Source organism: Macrotis lagotis, chromosome 4 (genome assembly GCF_037893015.1).
Source record: "Macrotis lagotis isolate mMagLag1 chromosome 4, bilby.v1.9.chrom.fasta, whole genome shotgun sequence".
Lineage (NCBI taxonomy): Eukaryota > Metazoa > Chordata > Mammalia > Peramelemorphia > Peramelidae > Macrotis > Macrotis lagotis.
In genome coordinates, this window is record NC_133661.1 from 201,539,630 (window position 1) to 201,557,128 (window position 17,499).

The 17,499-nt window shown below is 39.0% G+C and overlaps 1 protein-coding gene across 1 annotated transcript in view; it reads left to right on the forward strand.

Annotated features, from left to right (window-relative positions):
* CHP1 (calcineurin like EF-hand protein 1) overlaps positions 1 to 11,173 on the forward strand; it is a 43,293-nt gene extending 32,120 nt beyond the window's left edge. Inside the window, exons 6-7 of the mRNA XM_074235127.1 lie at positions 10,297 to 10,419; positions 10,650 to 11,173. Of these exons, the coding sequence (XP_074091228.1) occupies positions 10,297 to 10,419; positions 10,650 to 10,703 (177 nt within the window). The 3' untranslated portion in view covers positions 10,704 to 11,173. The remainder of the gene's footprint in view (positions 1 to 10,296; positions 10,420 to 10,649) is intronic.
* Positions 11,174 to 17,499: the final 6,326 nt, after the last annotated feature.

Sequence of the window (17,499 nt, forward strand, 5' to 3'; positions counted from 1 at the left end):
GATAGTCTGGGGCAATAGAGCTTAGCCTAAAGTAAACCAGAACAATTTAATTCCAGAAAGGAGGAAATGGAAGGTGATTCAGGACACTTTAAGGTTTATCTCAGTTAAGTGGTGTGGGACAGGACACTTAGAATTTGTCCTTTGGTTAAAAATATCCTATCTTGGTTGAGATAATCATTCACTTTTTTTTGGTCACAAACCCCATGGGTTTTTTAAAGGCAATTCTATAAAGTCATTTCTATAAAGCAGTTCACTAGTAGCATCCTTTTATATTTTTAGCCTTTGTCTTAGACCTGAGTGCAGCAAAGATTTCAGTTGATTTGAGTTTGTTTGTATTTTGTCCCATTCTCTTTATCATAAGGAAAGCTGAGAGGACAAGATTAGAGCTTTTTGGATGCCTTTGTTAATCTGGTACAATCTTTGAACCTCTTCTCAGAATAAAGTCTTTGAATATGTAAAATATAAGGCATGGGATTACAAAAGAAACTAGCAATATTGAAATTAAAATGAATTTTTTTTCCCATCTAAGATCACAGATCCTTTAAATCTGTCCTCAGAGCTCCATCAAACCCAGATTAGGGACTCCTGGATAAGAGTGTGAGTCCACTACTTTTTTTTTTTAAAGGTTTTTGCAAGGCAGTGGGGTTAAGTGGCTTGCCCAAGGCAACACAGCTAGGTAATTATAAAGTGTCTGAGGTCACATTTGAACTCAGGTCCTCCTGACTCCAGGGCCCGTGCTCTATCCACTTCACCACCTAGCCACTCCCCATCCACTACTTTTCTAGTCAGTGTAGTGGAGTGTTCCTAGAATTGAGATTGATTGTAGATTATACCTTTATAAATTTTAAATGCTTTGATAGCATGATCATAACAACTGCTTTTTTTTATTCACCTGACAACATAGTAAAAAAATTTCAGTCTCATTTTTATTATGTATGTATTTTTGTTATAAGCAACAGATTCTCTGGTTTAGAATTCTTAACCAATCTGTGGCTCTTTCATTTTGTGGGGTTATTTAATCCATTCATATTTAAAATTATGAGAGTTAGGCTTATATTTTTTCTCCATTTGACTCTTGCTAACTGTGTAAACACAGTACTATATCTCTTCAGTTCTTTTAGCTAATGAATTTTAAAATGACCCTATTCCTACCAGCTCTTTTCCCCTTACTTCAGTCATCTTCCTCTTCTTTGTTACCTCTTCCTCTAGTTCAGGGGTTTTGCTTAACATTTTCTTGCCTTTTATTTAGGGACAGGTAATGTTATATATAGTCCTGGAATCAGGAACAGCTGAGTTGAAATCCCAGCCACAGACACTCATTATAGCTGTGTGACCCTAGGCAAGTCACTTATGCTCTGTTTACCTCAGTTTCCTCATTTATAAACTAGGGGTGATAATGGCAACTACTCCACAGTTTTGTAACACTCAAATAAGATGATATTTTTTAAAAAGTGCTTAGCACATTGGGAAGTGCTATATAAATGCTTACTATCTTCCCCCTTATTGCTTTTTTCTAGTTAACTCTGACCTTTTTTCCCCCCAGAGTTGAGCAGTCAAGTAAAAGCACCTATCTTCTCCCCCACCTTCAACTTGTTTTATTCATTAGTTTTTTAAGCTTATGTAAGGTTTGTTTTTTCCAATCAACCTTCTTCCCTTCTTACCCACCCCTCTTCCCCCATTAAGAATGGAAGAAAAACAGTCCCCTTTGTTGCAAATATGTCTGGGCTCTGCCCCTATCTAGGGCGAAAGTCTGCACTCTGTTGTTGCTCTCTTGGGATCTCAGGACAGGCTAAGGAAGCTTTCAGTCCCACATTAAGGCAGCGTCTGGTCAGAGCCCTGCAAGTTCCAGACCTGGGTTTGGGACTGAACTCCTCAACTCTTCTTGTTGAGAATGACAGAACTAGTTTTCCTTGGGTCTGCTATCCCTGCCCTGGTTATTAGAACTTGGAACTGAAATTCTACTCCACTGCTAGGGTGTGAGCCACATCACTACTGCCTTCTTTTGAAGTTGATGACCCCAATTCACAGCTTAGGTCCTATAGCCACCCTTTATCCCGACTACCACCCATAGGTTCAGGTCCCCTTGCCTGGATATGTGACCTGTAACTGGTAGTAAGCAGCTCAGCTTACTCAGCATGTCTGATCTGTGTCTATGACTTTGTCTTTGCCCTTGGACAGAGTCCCTACATGTTATTTCTGGCCATATCCTGTCCCCTATGTCCATAAATCTGCTTATCTCTCTGATGACCTAGAAAAATGACTCACTGTGACATTTTCTTAGATTTCCCAAACAAGATTTGATCTGGTTCATTTTTTAAGATGTGTTTGGAGTTTGGGGATGAAGCTTACTGTATTTCCTGCTATTCCATCATCTTGCACCTGTTACTATTTTCATAAAAAGGATTTATTTCCCTCATTCTCTTCATTATTTGTTCTATTCTAGATTTTTATTCTTTGAGGCATGACTCACCTACTTTATATTTCTCATGGAAATTAAGTTTTCAAAGTATCTATCTTGGATTTAGCCTTCTGAATGGTTTCTGTTAAGTGCAGATCTCAACCTTTGACATCCCCTCCCTTTTTTCCCCTGCTTTCTTCACTCTTAGAAAAAAGTTTCTTCAGGTGATAAGGATATTGCCTTATAGTAGGAATTTTCCTATTTCCCTGATTGTGAAGTTCATTATTGATCTTTTCTCCCCATTCTCTTTGAAATCCCCTCCCTGGATCCATGCCTCCCACTTTTCTGAGTATCAGTTGCACACAGGAGCTCTAATTCCATTTCTCCTGAGACAGGTTGAGTGAAGGGTTTCTCTAAATTCCTGCAGATTATACTCATTGTAAGTTTCCTGTCTCCTTTTATAGAATATCTCCTTCCCCAGGAGAATATTCATCAATGTACTCATTGATTTTGCAAGCCTGTGGGTCATCTTATTCAGAATTAACCTAGAATAGTGAATGTGCAGGGAGGTAGTCTTAAGTGACTACATTAGGGACTATCAGGTAGCCTTCACTGTTGTTTGTTTATTGAGTTGTTACCTCTTTTGGCATCTTGATGTACTAGATCATAGAGACAACTGAAATTGCTTTTATCTTTCATTAAGTTCTTGTTTTGGAGGGTTTTGAGAGGTAGTGAGAATCAGAGAGGATGTCTTAGTCCTCCATCTCATGGGTCATGTCTGAGATTGACTTTAGAAAAGTGGTCAGAGGACCTCTGAAATTTATGCATTGTCACTTTAATCTTTATTAACTCCAGGAGAGCAACATGACTCACTATCATAAATAAGCAAATGTAACTTCTGTAGATTGACTCACAAATAGACCTTGCTACTTTTCAAATGTAAATAGATGTTATTATAATTACACAAATTTATTTTAAAATGTTACTGAATTCATAGCTTATGATATTAGTAGCATGAATATAGATTATTTTTTAAGTGTCTAAGAAATTTTTTTATGCTAAAAGGGACCCTCATAGTAAAAAACATTGAGGATTCTAGTAGCATTTGTTCAAAGGTATGAATCCTCAATTTTTTTACTATGAGGGTCCCTTTTAGCATAAAAAAATTTCTTAGACTCTTAAAAAATAATCTATATTCATGCTACTAATATCATCCTTGCAAGGATGCCCACCATCCAACAACAAGGAATTGTCATGGATGACAGATGAATTTTCTCTGCTCTTTTCCATCTGTAAAACATTGTAAATGTAGTACACAGTGGTAGTTATTTGCCTGGTTATTTTCATTTTTGTGTATGTGTTACTAATTATTTTATAACCTTTAACAAACTAATACATAGGATGCCCTTTACAACAACATAATAAATAAAGGCTTAATCTTGAGTTGTTCCCATGGCAATGCTAAAGATAGTTCACTGCCTTGGATTTGGAATTTTAAGCTTTGGTCCTTATGATTTAGGTGGCTCTCTGGGTAGGAGATAAAGACCATTCTCTACCCAAATTTGAACAGAAAAATGACAACCTGGCCCAGATGGAAGTAGATGAAATGTTTTGTCTCATGAGTCACAGAGTTGCGAAAGTTGCTCCCTATGATGCTTTTTATCACGTGGGATTAAATGTGTTGTCAAATTACTTCTTGATATGAGTTGCTATGCCCTTCTGTTACACTTCTCCATGGTCAGGGTGGCACATTTCATGGAGTCCTGCTCCTCCAACATATCCACATTTTTGTTATTACAGCCTTGCTATCCCATATTAAATAGTTACTGTGTGACAGACATTGTGATAACTATTTCCTACTACATATGATACTAATACACTAACCCTGTACCTGTTCAACTAGTGATTCAAGTGTAAGGTTCTTGTATTCATTTGTGGTCTTTATAGCTTTTAGTGTTTGACATATGGTAGATAATAAATGCTTATTGAATGAAGAAAGTCCATGGCAACTGTCTAAGACTATGTCAAAATTTAGTTCTGATCAGTATCAGTGGTAGGGTTTCTATACTAATCACTCCCTACCTATACCAGTTAAATCATATCTGTCTCCAAAAAATAAAATCAAAGGATTGTGGGAACATGGTGGCATATTAGGCCCTAGAGGAGTCCAAATCTCCCTTAGCCACCCTAGTAAAGCTCTAAAAATACATCAGATATTTTTTTTAAAAAGAGATTCAACTACAAACTTCTCTAGCAGCTAGTTCAGAATCACACAAAAAGATTGCCAGAATCTTGCAGATGCTTGATAAGCTAGGATGGATGGATGGATGGATGGATGGATGGAAGGAAGGAAGGAAGGAAGGAAGGAAGGAAGGAAGGAAGGAAAGAAAGAAAGAAAGAAAGAAAGAAAGAAAGAAAGAAAGAAAGAAGGCACAGTGCAAAGCATCTAGTCCCACTGGCAGGGAGAGCTCCAGACACCCCCACCCTTCTTCCCCAGCATACCCCCAGTAAATTCCAAGCAGAGTCTAGGTTGGTCTGGAGAAGACAATGGCAGGAAGGTACCTCTAGATCAGAACTGCCAGCCCCAGCCGAAGAAAGATCCTGAGCAGCATCTAGACAGTAGGCCAGAACCACAACAGAAAACGAGAACAAATATTTCCAGTAGAAGATGAATCCAAATCTAAGCCATCATACTTAGGACCAAGAAGGCCCTGCTCCAGTTATCCAGAAATACAGGCATAAAGTTTGACTTATACATAACCCCTAACCCAGACACTGACAAGACCAGTGATGTGACCTCACCTAAGAACTGCTAAAATTATAAAGTAGAACTCTAAGATGCCCAAAAGGTAACTTACCTCCCTAATCTTCCTCTCCAACCCCACGCCCCCAAAAAAGCATAATTTCACAAGATGTTTAAGTAAAACCTCAAAGTAAAATATCTCCTAGCCACAAGGAGTACTTGGAAAATATGAAACAAGAGATATGAAATGGATTAGCTTGGGGGAGTGAGAGAGAAGAAGGGGAAAGGGAAATTGATACCTTCAAATAGGTGATGAGGAACCTTATCTGACAACTAAATGCCTGGAAATTTAATGAGCTAAATAGGATGCAACACAATGAGACAACTAGAAATATTAAAATCAAAATCAAACTTGGAACAACTGAAGAAAATGTAATGAATAAAATATAAAAATAGCTGACTTGAAAAACAAGTCAAGGAGATACAGTCTCAAGAATCACAAAATTACTGTAGAAATATAAACTAATCCCTTTCAAAGGAGGAAAAAAGATTATATTTTAAGAATTTGCATATTGAGTATCTTTGGGGCTGCTAGGGGTACAGTGGATAGAGCACTGGCCCTCGAGTCAGGAGTACCTGAGTTCAAATCCGGCCTCAGACACTTAATAATTACCTAGCTGTGTGGCCTTGGGCAAGTCACTTAACTCCATTGCCTTGCAAAAAAAACTAATAAAAAAAAAGAAAAAGAAAATCTCTTAAAACAGAGGCAAAGTGAAAATAGAAAAGATCTTCTAAAAAAAAACCTTAAAATAAAAACTTCCATAATGTCATAACAAAAATTCGGAACTCTAGGATCAAAAAAAATCTAAGCAGCCAGAAAATAATACTATTATCAGAGAGTCAAAGTCAGAATTACTTAAGAGTTGGCGGCTGCCAGCATCAAGATGGAGAAGACAGTTTGGAATATGATAATTCCAAAAGGAAAATGTCAAAAGCTTACAACTAAGAATAACCCATCCAACATCACTAAATTTAGTCTTCTGGGGGGGGGGGGGGTGAACCTTTAATTAAACAGAGGCTTTCTTGAGTCAGAGTCAAGATGGCAGAGTAGTAGGAATTAGTACAGCAAAGCTCCTCTGCACAGAATTCCTCCAAATAGATCTAGAAAATGCACCAAATCCTGTTGAAGGAATCCAAAAAAAAATCAGTGAGTTCATTAGTCCAACCCAGACTGACACAGAGCAAGAGACAGAGTGGTCAGTGGGGATGGAGGTGAGCCAAGCTGTGCAGCAGAACAGTGCAGGATCCCAGACCTCTCAGACTCTCACTAAGGCACTCAGATTGTGACAGGTAAACTGTCATTTGACAGCCCAGATTTGGGTTCCATATGAAGACAGACTGATTTGGAGACCTGTGCAAGTTCCCCGGTGGAGATATCTTAAGTCATAACAAAGAACAGTGCAAATTCTGAAGCCATCAGCAAGCTAGATGGGACCCCTGAAGCAGAAGGTCTCATTTCTAGCATTAAAGCCTAGCCTACAGAGCAATAACCAAGGCAAGAAAGCATACCAAAGGGGAGCCTAAAAAGTTCTGTCATTGAACCAGCAGAACTTCCTTACTGACTGATAAGAGCTAAGTCTAGTAGCAGACTACTCAGGCTAAGTTCTAAAGCCAGGCAGGAATTTGCAGGGTTCAGACTAGGGGAGCACAATCAGACTTTGCCCAGGATCAGACCACTTTGGGAGCACTGAAAGCTTACAGGTTCTCACCCTGTCCCTAGAATAATAACACTCACTACTCTATAAAAACATCAATAGAACCAGTTCAGACCTCTCCTCCAGAAGTACACAGAGCCTGGCCCTATCTTTAATTGGCAAGTCAGAAAGTAGGCTAGAAGAATGGACAAAGAAAAAGAATCCCCTCATAAAAAGTTATAATGGTGACAGAGACATTCAAGATACCCAGAAGTGAATAACTTCAAAATATCACTAAGCTGAAGCCTCAGAGAAAAACTCAACTTGGGCACAAATTCAACTAGAGTCCTGGAAGAGATGAAGCAAGAGTTCAAAAAAAAATTTAAGAAACTTTTTATAAGTGAAATGAGAACCCTTATAAAAATTTTTAAAAAAAAATTGGAATATAGAATTGGAAAAAGACAACATCTTGGTGCAAGAACAAACTCACTAAAAATTAGAATGGAACCAAGTTGGTCTTAATAATTCTATGAAGCAACAAAATAGAAAGATGGAAAAGTTAGGATGATAGCAAAAAATCTTATTTAGGAAACCGTCAACAGGGAGAGATTAAGGGTTGGATTATTTGAACATCAGGAAGTGTCTGAGGTCGGATTTGAACTCAGGTACTCCTGACTCCAGGGCTGGCCAGTGTTCTATCCACTGCACCACCTAGCTGCCCTCAGGCACTCTTGATGACAAGATCATAGCTACAAAGAAACTTTAAAGTTCAAACACAAAAATAAAGAGAAAGAAAAAGGTAAACAGGAATGAACAATAGAGTACTAAATGGGGTAAAATTGTTACATTCAAATGTGGGAAGAATCATTCATAGAGGGATTCTAATCAGAAGGAGGAGGAAGGAGCTGAGTTTGATTCTTTTATGTTATGATGAACTTTAAAAAAAGAATATGGAGGGAAAGACTTAAGAGAGGAAAAGCAAAAGGAAGATTAGGAAAGATTTTCTCATCTCTTACAGTACATTTAAAACAACCAAAAGGAGGGGGGTTGAGAAAAAGTAGCTAACACTTCAACTTCATTGTCATCTGAAGTGTTCATAAAAAGAACATGTGCAAATCCACAGTTGAGTACAGAAATATATTTCATTCAGCAGAGAAATCTGAGGGAAGGTGAAATTGGAGGGAGGATAGATTAAGGGCAAAATTAGGCCTAAGTGAAACAAGCTAAAGATATACAAAAACGTTTAAAGCTCTTTTTGAATTGGCAAAGATTGTCAGTCTGAGGGATGTCCACAAATTGGGAAAAGGTTAAAACAAGTTATGGTTTATCGATATGCTGCAATACTATTGTCCTGTAAGAAACAATAAAAGACTGGAGGAGCTAGGTGGCACAGTGGATAGAGTAGCAGCCCTGGAGTCATGAGGACCTGAGTTCAAATTCAACCTCAGAATTTAATAATTTCCTAGCTGTGTGACCTTGGACTAGTCACTTAATCCTATTGCCTTGCAAAAGCCAAAAAAAAAATGATAAAAGAAACATTTTCAGTGAAACCTAAAAAGATTTATGATATGATGTAGAATGAAGCAAAAACAACTAGGAACAGTTCATTCAAAAATAGCCGGGGGGGCGGGGGGAGCAGCTAGGTGGTGCAGTGGATAGAGCACGGGACCTGGAGTCAGGAGGACCTGAGTTCAAATCCAGCCCTCAGACACTTAATAATTACCTGTGTGGCCTTGGGCAAGCCACTTAACTCCATTTGCCTTGCAAAAACCTTAAAAAAAATTAAGATTCAAAAATAGAAAGGGGGAAAAATGAACTCTTAAAGAATTAGATATTCTGAGTAGTAATGGTGAAGCACGCTGCTCACCTCTTGATAAGAAAGCACTCTCAATGTAGAATGAGAATTTTTTTTTCAGATATAGTCTAAAATTGTTTTGATTGGCTATGTAATGGGGTTTTTTTTGTGTGTTTGTTTTCAATGGGGGGGGGGAATAATAAGATAGGGTTTGACTGGTTAAAAGAAAAGAAAATTAATCCAGAAATTTCCCAATATTTTTGATGAAAGAACCTAAGTTGAGTACACACTTAGAAATGGAAACTGCCCAGAAAGTCACTGTATTGTGCATAACTATTGACCTACCAATATCTTTTGTAGTCCTATACTCCAAAGAGATCAGGGAAAAGAGGAAAAAGAATTGTATACCAGACTTTTTCATAGTTGCAAAATTATGTTTTGTGAATATAAAAGAATATTATTGAGTCATATGATAAATGGATAACTTCTAAGTTAAGATGATCTCTATGAAATGGTACGGAAAAAGTGAGAAGAATCAGGAAAACAATTTATATAACAGCAACATTACTTTGTTTTTCTAATTATATATTATGAAAAATTTTCAGCATTCATCCATATATGCATATTTATAAGTTACATAAAAAAATTTCCTTCCCACCCCCTTCCCCTCAACAGCAAACAGTCTGGTAAACATTGTCCATATAAAATTGTGTTTCTGTATAATTAATTAGGAGTAAGGAAAAAGAAAGAAAGCCATAAGTTAGAAAGGAAAAACATGAGGAATTTTTAAAAAGGTGAACATAGTAGTGTTCATTAATATTCTGTAGGGGTTTTTTTGTTTTGGTTTGGTTTTGATCTGGATGTGGGTGGCATTGTCCATAGCAGTTTTTCCAGGATTGTCCTTGGTCTCTGAACTGCTGAGAGGAGCTGCTTCCATCAAAGTTGATCAGCTTGCAGTATTGTTGTTGATGTATACAATGTTCTCTTGGTTCTGCTCCTTTTTCTCAGCATCAGTTCCTGTAATTCATTCCATGCTTCTCTAGTCTAGTTTCTTACAGAATAGTGTTCTATAACATTCATATACCATAACTTGTTCAGTTATTCCTCAATTGATGGATAGCCCTTCAATTTCCAGTTCTTTGCCACTTGAAAAAGAGAAATAGCAGTATTATAAAGAAAAATAACTGAAGGAACTGATCTATTCCATGAAAATAAAAAATGCAAAATATTACCAACTCTCTGAAAGAGCTGGACTTAAAATGTAGAAAATGAGACCTACATTTTTGGACATGACCAATGAAGGAATTTTCCTTTTTGTTGTGGATCCATTGAGAAAAAAAGAAATTTTAAATGGAAAAATAATAAAAATTTAATGAAAGTAAAATATCATGGTAGTAGTTTGAGGCCTAAATTCTAGCTCTGGTTCTGCCACTCATGACCTTGGACAGATCCTTTTCAACCTTTGTTGACCTCACTTTTCTCATTGCTAAACTGGGCTAACTCTAAATGACAAATTGCTTTTCAATCAGCCTGCCATTTGGAGTTAGCCTAGTTGAATATAATTGACTAAGGCAAAATTTCAGACTACCTTTGCTCACCATTTTCATGATAGTAAAAGATTTTCCCCAAAAGCAACTTGTAATTCCTGGACTTTTCATGTTGATAGGTACTACGCATGATGGTTGGAGTGAATATTTCAGATGAGCAGCTGGGTAGCATCGCAGATAGGACAATCCAAGAAGCTGACCAGGATGGGGACAGTGCCATATCTTTCACAGAGTTTGTCAAGGTCAGCAAATTACTTCTTTTATCCTAGAAATTAATCCTTGGGAGGGGAGAAATATGTATGGTTGTGTCTTTGGAGTGCTGATATGGGCTCCTCTCTTTGCCCTTGCTTCTCTGAGACAGCTTCTTATCCCACCACATGCCTGCTTTGTGGCTCAGCGTACTAAAAGAATAGTAGATTTTGAACTTAAAACAAAGAAGTTATATCATTACCTATTTGGGTTTTTCTTTCAGGTTTTGGAGAAGGTGGATGTAGAGCAGAAGATGAGCATCCGGTTTCTTCACTAATAGCCTGGGACCAAATTGTTCCTGTCTTGTATTTAAGAAGAAGAACTTGAGTTTTTCCCCCATCTCCCTTTAAAGCCCCCTTCTTTTCCCAAGTGCTGCTGCTGTTGCATGACAAACGCTGTCCTGTTTGTGCCAGCACATACCTGCCAGCCTTGGCATTAGAAACAGGGCACTAAGGATTGAATGGTACACCTGGGCTCTCCTGCTCTCTTCAGTTTCTCCCTCCACAATTCTCCATTTATCAATATTGCCTTTCCTTTTTGTGCTGTCAGCTATAAATCCATCAGTTTGAGAAAGGGAAGGAGGGAATCCCACACTCCCTCATTCTCCATCCCCACCCCCAACCCCAAAGAGCCAGCAAAGCCCTTTCCCTGAATGGAGACTGGAGCCATACATGTTCTGGTCAGGTTTTCGCATGCCTCCTCAAATTTATTGTCTCTACCTGCATGTATGTAACCTCACAACCAATACTTCAGTCTCAGTGTTCCTTCTTATTGAGCCTCACCCTCCCTTTCCCTAAACTATGCCTGTCACACCCTCTGATTTGTCAGGACTTATAAGGCCGGTGAGGTACCTTGATGGTTTGCAACCATATTCCACTCTTGACTGGCCATTGTCTTCCCAGGAGCTTTTGGCCACCTACCACTCTTCCTTGAAGAATAGGCACATCTTTGGCTTCTTACATTCTTTGTTGTAGTTGAAACACTGCAAAATGGAGGTATGAAAATGAGTGGTCAAGGTGAGAGGTGGAGGGCAAACCTTTTCTTAGGTCGCCTCACCTCTGGTCTCTGACCTGCATGATTTCTCTTGTTAGTTCAGTATTTATCCTTCAGAATCTGGCCATCCACCTGGAAGCAAGCTTGATTTCTGGGCAGGTATTACTGGGATGGCTTCTGGGGCAATATAGACATGAGATTCTCATGGCTCCTTGGAAAGGGAGGCAAGCTTGGAGTCCCCTGAGATCCTCCAGATCGATACCTACAGCATAATTTATACTTCAATATTACTATACTGAAGTATCTGATATTTTGAGTGTCTATGTAGACTAACCTAGTGTTAAAGAAGTGCCTCTAACTTATCCCAGACCAAGAGTTTTTAAGATTGTCTTCAGTATCTTGAAGTTTTGCACAAAAATTCTCTTTAAAATTAACATTTACAAATGATTATGCTGGAATTTATAGCCAGCTCATGTTACAGGTCCAAAAAAGATGAATGTATTGCAAAGTTAGCCTCCTGGTTAACTAGCTTCCTAATTTCTCATTTATACTGCAGCTGATTCTTTAGAAGGAAGGGGTCTGACACTGGTTGTACATCCTGAGGTGAATTTTGTGGCCCTTGAAAAAAGGCAGAGTAACTTCCCTGCCATAGTCAGCTTCACTGACTTTTTTGAATCAGGCTGTGCCATGCTAACTGTTTGTATGAGTTGATTACTTTCTGTATCTGCCCTGGACTGGCTTTTTCCTGGCTCCTTGCTTGCTTATTTGCTTCAGAAGATTGACCAAGGTGTACATGGGATTCTTTGGGAAGGTACCTTGCTGACCTGTCCTGAGCCAGAATGCCATCTGAAAAAGTGGGGTGAGGTCAGGTGGGGCAGTGACTTTCTCATGAGGGAATGAATCTAGATTACTGCTCAGATGATGTAATATAGGAATTGTATAAAAGGGAAGAATTGTCCAATGTGATCTGTTAGAAAGGTACTGTAGTGGCTTGCATATTTAAGGTTCTTAAGGAGAAAAAAAATGCGTTTTTCCCCTTTGGCTGTATAGCAAACTGTTTTAATCCACGGTTGTGCCTTACTGTTCCATTGAAATTGTATTCTTCCATCCATCAATAAATACTTGTGGTTAAAACAAATAAGTTTTTTAGACTGTTTGAAAGCACAACTTTCTCCCTTTCCATGAACAAACACACACACACACACACACACATACACACACACACACAAACACTCTTTCTCTTTCTTCCCTCATCTTTCCCATCAAAAGTGGATTGCAGGGGCAGCTAGGTGGTACAGTGGATAGAGCACCGGCCTTGTAGTCAGGAGTACCTGGGTTCAAATCCGATCTCAGACACTTAATAATTACCTAGCCATGTGGCCTTGGGCAAGCCACTTAACCCCATTGCCTTGAAAAATCTAAAAAAATAAATGAATTGGGGGTACAATAATTTATTGCTTATCTACACCCAACACTGCAAACACAACTAGATAACTGGATAAAGGACAACTCTGCCTCCAGTTTGCATGGATACATTTGCATTGGGGAACTCACCAGAAGGTTATTACATTTTTAAGATGTTGAACTTGACACAGTCACTATTAACCACAAACATTTCCTTATAGAGAGAATAGGAAAATAAGTTTCTTTTATGAAAGGTATAAAAATGTTCATGGATATGTATGTGTAATTTCAATAAGTTCTAATTCTGTCCTAATTGTATATCCTAACTTCTTTCTGCCCTCTTCTGTGAATTTTTTCCCCCTTTTTTTTGGTGTGTGGGGTGGGATTTTGCAAGCCAATGAAGTTAAGTAACTTTTCCAAAGTCACACAGCTAGGTAATTATTATTAAGTCTGAGGTGGGATTTGTACTTAGGTCCTCCTGACTCTAGGGCTGGTGCACTATCCATTGCACCACCACCTAGTTGCCCCTTAATGTTTCCTTGATAACCCTTTTCAAACTTTAGGAGAATGTCACTGCTACTCTTTCCACTCTCCTTTCAAAAGAAAATCCAAATCCTTTTTGTAATACATAAAATACAAAATTAATCCATACATAAGCTATGTCTGAAGATGTATGTCTCATTTTACACCTCTTAGAAGTATGATTCTTTATCAGATATCTGGAGTCATTACTAATCATTTCATCTTTCACAGTTACTTTGTTTTACCGTGTTATAATGTATACATTGTTCTGATGCTGTTTGCATCACTGGTCATACTGATCTTTCCAAGGGTTCTCTCACTCTTACAAAAGCAATTCTAACAATTTATCTAACAAGCACTTATGGAGAACGTACCAGGTTCCAAATGCTGGAGAGAGAACCAAAAAAAAAGATTTCATTAAGAAAATTTCATACTTTCAAGGAACTTAAAATTAGCTTTCCTCAGACCAGAAACAGCAAAACACTAGGAGTACTGTGAGAATGACTGTTGAGGGGTGGCTAGGTGGCACAGTGGATAGAGCACCAGCCCTGGAGTCAGGAGTACCTGAGTTCAAATATGGCCTCAGACATTTAATTACCTAGCTGTGTGGCCTTGGATAAGCCACTTAACCCCATTGCCTTGCCAAAAAAAATAAAGAATGACTGTTGAGACAACATGGCGAAAAATAGAGAATTGACCTGAAAACCAAGAAAATTAGGTTCTATTTTGCTATTTAGGTGGCCCCTGGCAAGTCCTTTAACCTATATTTTGGGAATGCTCTAAGAATATAAGTTATACAGAATATAGGAATTTATGAAATCACAGATTAAGAAAAAAAGAATGACAGCTGATAGGGAAAGGATCCCCCCCCAAAATTCACAAAAATAATATTCTTGGGGAGCGGCTAGGTGGCGTAGTGGATAAAGCACCGGCCTTGGAGTCAGGAATACCTGGGTTCAAATCCGGTCTCAGACACTTAATAATTACCTAGCTGTGTGGCCTTGGGCAAGCACTTAACCCCATTTGCCTTGCAAAAACCTAAAAAAACAAACAAAAAATAATAATATTCTTGGGAGCTATAGTGATGTAACTATTTCATTAAAAATATGAGTAAATAGGGGCGGCTAGGTGGCTCAGTGAATCTGGAGTCAGGAGTACCTGAGTTCAAATCTGGCCTCAGACACTTAATAATTACCTAGCTGTGTGGCCTTGGGCACGGAAGCCACTTAACCCCATTTGCCTTGCAAAAACGTAAAAGAAAAAAATGAGTAAATAATTATGTTCCAGATACTCAATGGAATCAAAGAATTGATTGACACTGATTAGGAATGTTTCTATTCAAAAAAGATTAAGTAGAAAAAAAAATTAAGTGCTTTTAAAAAGGCAAATATCAGTTATCTAGAAAATCCATTTATGTGGAACAGAATTGGCATCCTAATAACTATAGCTAAATAAAGTTTCTAGAGAAGGGAGCTTGTTATATTTGAACTTTAGGAAATTGAAATTCCAAGCCCTACATAGCAGCTGTAAGGTAAATTTTTCTATTCGTAAGTTAACCAGGAAAATCCAATGTAAGATCAGTACAAAACAAGGATAGTCCTACTGAGCTTGACAAAAGAAGCTTTATGCCCATGTAACAGTTCTTGGAATGGTAGAAAAGCATATCTATGTACAAGCAGCACCCTCTTCAGCTAGCTTAATTCAAAATCAAATTGCAACTCTTCCTTGAAAACATAATTCATTTAGATGTGACTCAGGCTCAGGTGAAAGGGAAAACTCATTTTGTTCTGTGTGTGAACATTCCTAGAGCCATGTGGCATTAAATGGTGTCTGAATTCTGTACCTTGTATCTATGAAGAGAATATACATATGAATTTTTTGAATGCTTATTTTCTTGGCGGCAGCTGTGTTTGCTCAGCTTCAGTGTTAGAGCAATTTAAATTTTAAGATGATACTGAAATATTAATTTTTAGAGAGGAAGAGTTATCAAAGACACTTTCATCATCTTATGAAATAGTTTTTCATAATAGCATTGTATGGCTACCTTACTTCTGAACCGAAACTATCTTATTCTTACATTTAAGGGATCTCTGTTATAGGTATAGATGTCCCCTTCAATGATAAAGACCATGGCTGCCCAACTTATATAATTCCTATTTTCTCCCATAAATTTTATTGCAGGAAGACTGCCCAAAGTTTTTAATGTAATGCCAAAGTGCAAATATTCAAATGTTTGAGTCTAAATTCAAAAATGGTTTTTGTCCCCCTCATTTCCAAAGAAGCTGAAGGACACTGAAAAGCAAAAAGAGGACAAACTGTGGTTAGAAATACTTACTATGCCCATGATCATGGATCACAATACTGATGTGTTCCTAGGTGTATCAAATATTCAAGTCTAATTTTAGAGCTTTGACTCCAAAGGAGGTTGTGTAACACCCAGAAAAAAGGATGGTGTGACTAGAAACTACAAAGAGGAATATGATATTTTTTAAGGATAGGAAGTTCTAACTAATATATAATCTCAAGTAATATGAGTAAAGAAGATATATGAGAAGATATCTAAAGAAATCACTTGCTGGACAGGAAGGTACAAAAGATATGACTGATATAATGTTCATGCACTCATGGAGTTTCTAGAAGAACAATATTATCCATACTTAAATGGACAGTATAATAATAATAATAGTAGTAGTAATTGATAATTCTATAGTACTATTTTTGCAAGACAATGGGGCTCAGTGACTTGCTCAAGGTCACACAGCTAGGTTGGATTTAAACTCGGGTACAATGCTCTATCCACTGTGCCACCTAGCTGCCCCTATTACATAGTACTTTCAAGTTCACAAAGCCCCTTGGATGTAGGATTTCATATGAGCCCCACTCACAGTCAATGAAGAGGACCACCAAGGTTATGAACCCGGGAAACAGAAGCTAGGGAAAGGATTGGGCAGGAAAGATAAATTCTGTTTTGTACATACTGAGATTGAGATATGGGCATATTTGACGTGTACACGAGGCATCTGAAAAGTGTAGGATAGAGTTCAAGAGAGGTGGGTGTGTTAACTACTAGAATCAACGTGGCTCAGAATTAAACCCATGAAACTCATCTACCAGTGGACACAGTGCAGATTGATTTTTTTCCCTTGAAATAGCCAATGCAATGTGTTTTATTAGATTATACATATTTGTAATAACGGGAGGGGACAACTTTTCTTGCTTTCTCAAGAGGGGGATTGAGATGGAAAGAAGGCTTTTCGCTGATTTAAAATTAAGTCCAAAGTAGCTGCATTCTAATACTACAAAGTGATAAAAAACAAAAGACAGTCAACAATGACCGATGTTTGAGAAAATAAGCTTAGACGTCTCCAGAAAGTAATAGAATTAAAAAATGCTTAGAATTACACATGTTAAAGTGAGGAAGGGCAAGGGGATTTCTGGCTCCCCCGCAGTCCTCCAGCGGGATTAAAGGGGACAGCCTCGCTGCTTGCCCTTCGGCTTGGCTATCTTGGACATCGTCCAGTTTCAGAGGCGCCTGGGATCTCCTCCCGCCTCCAGAGCTGTGAAAGCGCCGTCCCCCAGACGCGCACGGAGCCCGTGGGGCACAAGGGGACCCCCGGCTTGGAAAAGCCGGGAAGGAGCAAGGAGGGGCCCCGGCCTGGGGGCCCCGCCGCCCAGCCGGCTCGCTCGAAAGGCGGGAAGAGGTGGGATGAAGAACGCGTCCGCCAATCCCCTTTCTCAGCCCTGTTGACCGATTGGATTTTTTTTAAAAAAGTCGGTTGATTGACATTTATATCAACCAATGAGTCTAGGAAAGTGGGGCATGACGGATGACCGCAACTGTCAATCTCATTTCGGAGACGGATACGAAGGCGGGCCTTAGGGGGTGCCGTCCGTCCTGAGGAGGAGGAGCTGACAACGTGAGGAAGATGGCGGAGTGAGGAGCTGCGGCTCCCGCTGCGGCCGTGGCCGTGGCCGTGGCCGCGGCTGCCGGCTCCTCGTGGGAGCCGGGTTGGCCAGCCCTGGTCAGCCGTCCAGGTAAGCGCGGGAGGAGGGCGGATTGGTGGTTACGGGCTTCTGCTCCATAGACTGCGCTGTGGGAAGTGGCCGCTCTGCGCCCTGTCGGAGCCACTTGCATTAGCCGGGGGACAGAGAGC